Genomic DNA, 7,803 nt, shown 5'->3' on the forward strand with positions numbered 1-7,803 from the left:
ATGTCAATCATTCAACGTGCCAATTAGTATAATGCCATACGCGGAACATTATAAAAGTAAGGGATGTTTAATATTTCTGTTAAATTACACAAGGATCATTTCTTGTTTGAATATCTGAACAATAGGTAGGGGTAAGTAAAACGGTTTGCTACACCTGCCCATTGTCCCTAGTGTTGCACACCACTGTCTTAAGCAGGCACTAATCTTTGTCTGACATGACAGACTTTTAATTGGCTTAAGGCTGAAGAGACAGAGAACTTATCACATTAGAGGCTTATACACCCAAGTCCAATGCACAAAGTCCTACAATGTAGCCATTAAAGTAAGTATAATCTGTTAATCTCTAGGAATTAGAGAATTAAATACGCTATATTTAACCATGAAGTGCTATAGAATTTGATGACTGATGTGATGTTAAACAACGGCATGAAACCGTGAACGCCTATTTGTCACTGCTGGAGATAATTTACTGTCGTGGTAGAGCATTATAGAATTGACTGCCTGTGTGTACAAGTTTATTTATAGAGTACGTTATAGAGTATATTAAAAAAATAATAATAGTAATTGGATTTTGACATTAACGTGTCTGTGGGATAAATATATAGTTTCAAATGGAATTGAAAAAAAAACTGATTAGAACTCAGCAACAGGCTAAACTCTTTATTCCACAGGAATGAAATGACAGTGATTGAGTGATTAAAGAAACATTTCTACATGAAAATTGATTTCAAAAGCCTGGCGTGACATATTTCAGGCACAACTGATTTGTTTCTATGTCGCAGGCTCTGTTCTATGAGAACACCGGAGTGACTGTTTAATCCTTCTAATGCTCACCCCTCCCTTCCTTGTTTTCTCTATGCTCTTGGGCCTCTCTGCCTCTGCCTGTCCTTATCCCTCTTTATTTAGATTTTACAAAACAAGGGACAAATGTTGATATAGGAAATTGGAGCTTTCTGAGGGTTGTGACGTGAAAATTGTGGCATAACAGTGAACGAGAGGAGTGCAATGTCCCTTACCTGTATGATGGACATGCGGTTAGTAGGTGTATCTGTAGTGCTGGTGACTGGGCCTGTGAAGCTGGTGTGGCATCCCACGTGGCCTTGGGGCACGCTGAGGCTATTGGCAGTGGGCTTGAGGTACATGACCTCTGACCTTGGTGAGCTGAGTGGCAGTCGTGTCTGGTAGTCAAAGTACATAGGAGAGGTGGCCAAGGAAGGGCTGCTTACCACATTCATCACATTCATGGCATCCCGCTCCTCCACCTCGCTCTGCACCAGCATGATGTCGTTCTTGTTAATCTTCTTCTTCTTGCCTTTCCCCAGCTGAGGGTGCGAGTACTCTGCAATGCGACAATTATATGTACGGATCTCCTTGTTTTCTCGCTTGCACTTGATTGCTATGGTCACCATTGCAGCCAGAAGCATGATGGATATGATGCTTAGAGTTACAATAAGAGGCAGGGACATGTCCCAGTTCTGATTGTCCTTTGTGCGTGGCAATCCATCAGGGGGACGTCCGTTAGAGGCCTTGACGATGAGCCTGGCGGCAGCAGTCAGGGTCGGCTTGCCATGGTCTGATACTCGAATGATCAGCTCCACAATGGGGTTCACATCGTCCCAGAATGGGTGGGCTGTTCGAACCTCCCCAGTCACTGGATCAATCTCAAAGAGGTGCTCCTCATTGCCATCCGAGATCTCATAAGTGAGCCTCCCGCTCTCACCATAGTCATTATCCACGGCCCTTACTGTGGTGACAATGTAGCCCACACCAACATTACGCGGCACATGGATTTCAGCCGTATCATTTAGAAGTAGGGGCAGAACAATGACAGGGATGTTGTCATTGACATCGAGAACACTGATGCGGACTGTAGCATTGCTCTCCAGGTGTGGGGATCCTGCATCTCTAGCAAGAACCTTAAAGTCAAAATACTTGATTTGCTCATAGTTAAAGGATCTCACAGCATATATGGCTCCATTAGCAGCATTCACATTAACATAGGTGTTGACATCACCCCCACTCACATTGGAGTTCATTATGCTGTAGTATACTGTGCCATTTTGGCCAAGGTCCGGGTCATGCGCCAAAACTGAACCTAGGTACTCCCCAGGAATGTTGTTCTCGGGTATTTGAAGAAGGTAAACTGACTTCGTAAAGCGAGGAACATTGTCATTCTCATCCAGAATCTTTACGGTGAAGGATTTTGTGGAGTTTAGAGGAGGAATGCCGTTGTCTTTGGCCACAATGGTGACATTATACTCATCTTGCGCCTCTCTGTCCAAGGGCCTGTCTGTTACTACAGTATAGAAGTTATCATAGTTCTCTTCAAGTTTAAAAGGGACATTACCCAGCACTCTGCACTGAAGCTGCCCATTCCTGCCTGAGTCCTTGTCTGTGACACGGACCAGAGCAATGACAGTGGCTGGAGGTGCTGCCTCACTGATGGCTCCCTGTCTCACAGACACAAAGCCTATAGATGGCCAGTTATCATTCCTGTCAAGCACTTTAACTGTGACTTTACAATGGCCTGGGATTGGATTGGGACCTAGATCCTTTGCCTGGACGTCAATCTCAATGACTGGGCTCTCTTCATAGTCAATTTCGCCCTGAATCTTTATGACCCCTGTTCTTGAATCTATGGAAAAGAGCTCCCGGATTCTCTCTGGGGCATAGCCACTAAAAGAATAGACTACTTGTCCATTGTTGCCCTCATCAGGATCAGTGGCATTTAAATCGATCAGCACTTTACCAGGAGGAGAATTTTCAGGAATTTCCACAATATACGATGGTTGATCAAACACAGGGCTGTTATCATTGGAATCAATAACTTTAACATTTATCTGCATGTTACCTGACCTAGGATATTCCCCCCCATCCGTGGCTGACAAAATGAGGGTGTGATGGCTTCGTTCTTCGCGGTCCAATGGTCGTTGAATAACTAATTCTGGAAATTTAGTCCCGTCGCCACGGGATTTTACCTCTAAGGAAAATAGATTGTAGTCATCGCGTGTTATTTGATAGGTTTTCAGGCCGTTCTCCCCTGCATCTGGGTCATGCGCGCTGGTCAGGGGAAAACGTGTCCCTGGCATTGCATTTTCAGAAATTTCAATATCAATCTGATCCGAGGGGAAAGCGGGTGAGTTGTCGTTAATGTCCTGGATATCTATTTTGATCATGCAGATCTCCTTGTCATTGGCAAACACCTCCATGGAGAGCTGGCACTTGGGGTTTCTCTTACACAAGGTTTCCCTGTCAATGCGTTGCTTTGTGTACAGCAGTCCGCTTTGAGGGTCCACGTCGATGAGATGCGGTGCTGAGTTTTCAAGAACCCTGAAGTTGGCTTTCTTACCCTGTCCCGGCCCAACCTGTTCGAGTCCGAGTCTGGCATCTTTGGCTATGTTCCCAATCACTGTCCCTGGACCCTGTTCCTCCGGGACAGAGTAATTTAAGTTCTTCAATGTCAGGGCTTGAGCCCATAGGAGGAGGAAAAAGAAAATAGAAAGATACATCCCCACTCCGTAAAAGCAGCTATAAACTGTCTTGTGTCTATGCTTCCTTTGACCTGTTGATATTTTGTTCAAATGTGATTTTTCTATTATTCAGGATTAAAAAAAAGAGTTCTGTTCATCATGTGAGGCCTTGGCATCTGTCTTTGTGGATTGTCTTTGCTATGTCTCTCTCTTCCTCTGCCTCTTCCAGCAATCTGTGGCGCTGAACACCTAATTTATATTCAGCTGAGCGCCCAGACTCATCTGAGCAATAATCGCGATCCAGTCTCCGAACAAAATAGTCATTGTCAGTGTTTCTTCATACAACCTAAAAAGAAAAACAGAAAAAAAAATATTTGTTATATGTGTCAATTATTCAGCCAAATAAAATCTGACTACAATACAATAGCAATTCTGCCAGTTAGAAATCACATCCACCGCGGAGCCAAAAATGAAACAGGGCTCATGTGTAATTCATCTCCACAATTATAGGGAAGCTTGTCAATTAGTTAACCTTGGGAAGACACGGCGCAGCCCATACACAGGGAAATACTGATTTTCTTTCTTGTTTATTTACGACATGTATCATTAGAAACAAAATACAGTTCTTAATTCATCCTAATGTAAGACCTGACACTAGCATAATGTTTGCACATTTCCACATTATGAGAAAGCCGAATGAAACTGTAAAAGGACAACTTTAATAATATACTCCTGCAGGCGTACAACTGAAGATGGCCTATTGTAGCGGCTATTTGAATAAGTGTGGATAAAATGAGCCTCTTACACGCATTAACAAATCCGCATAATCCGGATATTTACAATGAGCCTTATAAAAATTCGGAAATTAGCTGCCAACATCTCAGCACTGCCGTGTAATTCTCTCCACTAATGCCCTCTGTCTCTCTCTTTATCTCTCTCTCTCTGTGAGATTCAACGGTCCTTGGAAGAAGCTGTTGCATCTGCATGCATAAGGATGGTTGTGAAATAACAACCATTTAGAAATGAACAACTGACAGGGCTTTCAATGGGAAATTGCATGAATTTACATGGAGCACATTATAGACCAAACGTAAACTTACCCAAAAAAGTGCTGTAATAGTCCAAATAATATAAATGTAAAAACCAAAACAGTCAGTTCCAGCAGGGTTTAGGGAGAGTTTCATTCTCTAACCACTTTCGTGTTAGCCCACCACCCGTATCCTCTTTCCGTCCTCTGTGCTGGGAGAAAAGCCACAAGCCTCCGCTGCACGCGCAGGCTACAGTGCAGCGCAGTGGAAATAAAAAAAAAGTGCTCCAGAAAAGTATGACTGTAATGTCAATGAGCTGAAGTCCTCTCCGCTGTCTGATTAGGATGCAGCGACTCGCCTTCTGCCCGCAGTGAGTCACCGTTCTTCAGGAAAAACAACTGTTCGGAGAGAAAACTATATGGGGAGATAAAAAAATCCAAATGTATAGTAAGGTAGATCCAAAGCAGATTTTTAAAGGGCGATTATTGTTTTTTCCCCCGTCCGAAACAGAGCTGAGTGACTGATTCCCGTAGTGGCATTTTGTCCTTGTCCGTCCTCTTCAAAGTCCACACAGAGAGACAGCTGCTGAGGAGGTGGTCAGCGACAGCCCCGCATTCTGCCACAAGTCTGTCTGTTGCTGTCTGAAAAGCGGATGATTTGTCTTTAATATATACGCACAATCGTTAGTTAGTATTGTCTGCACGTAACACAGCCCTAAGCACATAGAACGCTTCCTCTCACTGACTGAAGTCCGGACACCGCATGGTGCATTAAACATTGTCGCTACTCCTCTGGCAGCCAATGAATTTGAAGAGGTGGGAAGAGAAGGAGGGATTCAAAAGCCGCTCTGGGTACAGACTACAAATGATTGGTGGCTCGTAGTTCACCGGTGGTGCATCTGTGTTTTTTCAAATTTCACACTTCATTGTTGTTTACAATAAAGGAAACCGTGCGTTGGACAACTTGCAAGGGACTAACAGGGCAGGATGCAGCGGTTTGAAATGTCAGTTGGATCATTTATCATCAACAGACAGCAATATTTGGATTTAGTGTTAATACAAGTATTGTAATTGATTCCATTTACGGTATTGGTTCTTTATGTTTTATTTTGGAATTGATTTCAATGTTTTGAGAGAAGAGATGAATTGTTGAGTTTTTTTTATAAAATGGGAACAACAATACAATAGTATTAATTAGATAGGCACTCTTAAACATGTTCATTTAATGACCTTGACTTATATGTTTAAGTATAATTTCTTCATATAGTTTTTGGTATAATGCAGCAACCTACTTTAGAGACTTGTGTTTTAACTCAAATGTAAAAGTGTTATAGTAACAATGTATTTATTACCTGCTAGGGTGCCTCTTTAGAGTATCTATGCCACAATCCTATGATATTATGCAGATTATGTATGCCCCCCTTAGAAGCAGCAGTGGTTTTTATAAAATACTAATAATAATTTCCAAACACTGGAAATTAAACTGAAGTATCTTTTGGTAATAAGTTAATTGATTTTATTTTATTTTTTTCAGCTAAAAAAGACAACAATACTAATTTCTAGCTGTTAAGAGTTGCGGATTTTAAGCTTTTCTTTCTTCTTATGTCATGGTGAATTAATTAATAGTGCATCATTGTGCAGAGAGTAATCAAAGCTTTCTTACAATCTTTCTGTGTGGACATATTGTGACTGAGGCTCCATGCCCACTATTGGTTTGATTTACCATTTAAAATACATCACAAGTTATTACATATCCATATAACCTTCACTTCACTGCCCTGATAACTTTTAGTTGCTTTATCCTTGACTGTTGTCACGAGCTGCAGTTTTGTCCATATTCAACCATACCCTTAATTTGGTATTGCTATTTCAACGTCAGCGTTGTTGTGTAATCTTGTGGTCGATCAATGTATACACATGGATCTCAACCTCTTTGACTTTCCCACTGACCTTTCTCTCTGACAGGAGGGAATGACATAAGTGTCAGAATCATTCGTTAGTCAGGAGGCGACCAAAGCTCATTACTAAACAGCAGGTTTGATGTACTAATGTCAAGATGCTGATAACCGATGAAGGTAAATGTCACATCACTGTCTCTTTCTGCATATAATGTGTGATTTGTTGCATGTGTGTGTGTGTGTGTGATTATTTTTTTAATGTGATGCATATTTTGTGTGAGTGTACCTTCCTCTGAAGTCTTCAGTCGGCAACAAGACAGATGTTTTTTGAAAATATGATTAACAGCATGTGGATAATAACGACAAAACATTCCAATCTGCTATTGAATGAAGTGAAATCATCAGATTTACTCAAGACTTCAGTATTGCCAAAACATGTTTTTTTCATAATTTCCCCAAATAACAGGGTATCTTTTGTTGTTGTAAACAATGCAATGCACAGTGAGTTTAAACAATGCCTCCAAAACCACCTGCCTTGATGAAATGTCACAGTGTTTCCAGAGATAAACCCAGCCATTAGCAGCTTTCTTCATTAGCCCAATTAAATGGCCCTCAGGAAACACACTGACAGAAAGTGTATTTGGAATGGGCTTCTGGTGAACAGCTGCATTAAAACACTATTTCCTAAATTAAATTTCAATCTAATGGCAATGGCCTTTCTTCAAGTGGTAATAAGAGAGAGAAGGCCTCGTCCTGACTACGCCATGCATTTAACCCATTTTTGATTTTTTTTTTCCTTTTCCTACACTCTGATTTCTCTTCTTCTTCTTCCCCTTGAGAAATACAAATGTGTTACACTTTTAGAAGACATTTGAGCCATGAAGAAAGACCATGAGGAGTCTGAATGAGCTTTTTTTCCATACCTCTTTCAGGAGAGAAAATGAAGAAAAAAAAAAAATCTGTTCTCACTTAAAGGTAGGGTAGGTAAGAATGGAGAAACCAGCTCGAGTGCGCTAGAATTTGAAAGTACGCAGCCGAAAAAAATCTGCCCCTTCCTTCAGACTTCCTTACAGAGCCTCTCCTCCAACACACACGAACGCGCACATGACCAATGAGGGCAAGAGATAATTTTGTGCACAAGATGGAAGGCTGACAGGCAGGTAGGCCATCCAATTATCTGACCCGGGCCGGCTCAGATGATTGGTCGTGCTTTTTACAGTGCCATGGCTTCCACAGATGACATTTTTGTATGTATTGTTAAAGCATTTAATGTATTCATTGCTATCGGGATGTTAAGAGCATTCCATGGAATATAACAAAAAGTGTTTCTGAAGTGAATTACCTACCCTACCTTTAATACACAGGATTTTTTTCCAGCAGCAAACAGTCACCTCTTTCACCGTTACTT

General features: G+C 41.5%; 1 protein-coding gene across 2 annotated transcripts in view; it reads right to left on the bottom strand.

The window, feature by feature from the left end:
- pcdh17 (protocadherin 17) overlaps window positions 1-5,296 on the bottom strand; it is a 55,689-nt gene extending 50,393 nt beyond the window's left edge. The window contains exons 1-2 of one of the 2 annotated variants that reach the window (XM_034219238.1): window positions 4,571-5,296; window positions 1,017-3,816 (exon numbers count right to left, since the gene is read on the bottom strand). In XM_034219238.1, coding sequence (XP_034075129.1) covers window positions 1,017-3,509 — 2,493 coding nt within the window. In that variant the 5' untranslated portion in view covers window positions 3,510-3,816; window positions 4,571-5,296. The remainder of the gene's footprint in view (window positions 1-1,016; window positions 3,817-4,570) is intronic. The other variant, XM_034219229.1, reaches the window with a different exon arrangement.
- Window positions 5,297-7,803: the final 2,507 nt, after the last annotated feature.

This window comes from Gymnodraco acuticeps, unplaced genomic scaffold, assembly GCF_902827175.1.
Source record: "Gymnodraco acuticeps unplaced genomic scaffold, fGymAcu1.1, whole genome shotgun sequence".
NCBI lineage: Eukaryota > Metazoa > Chordata > Actinopteri > Perciformes > Bathydraconidae > Gymnodraco > Gymnodraco acuticeps.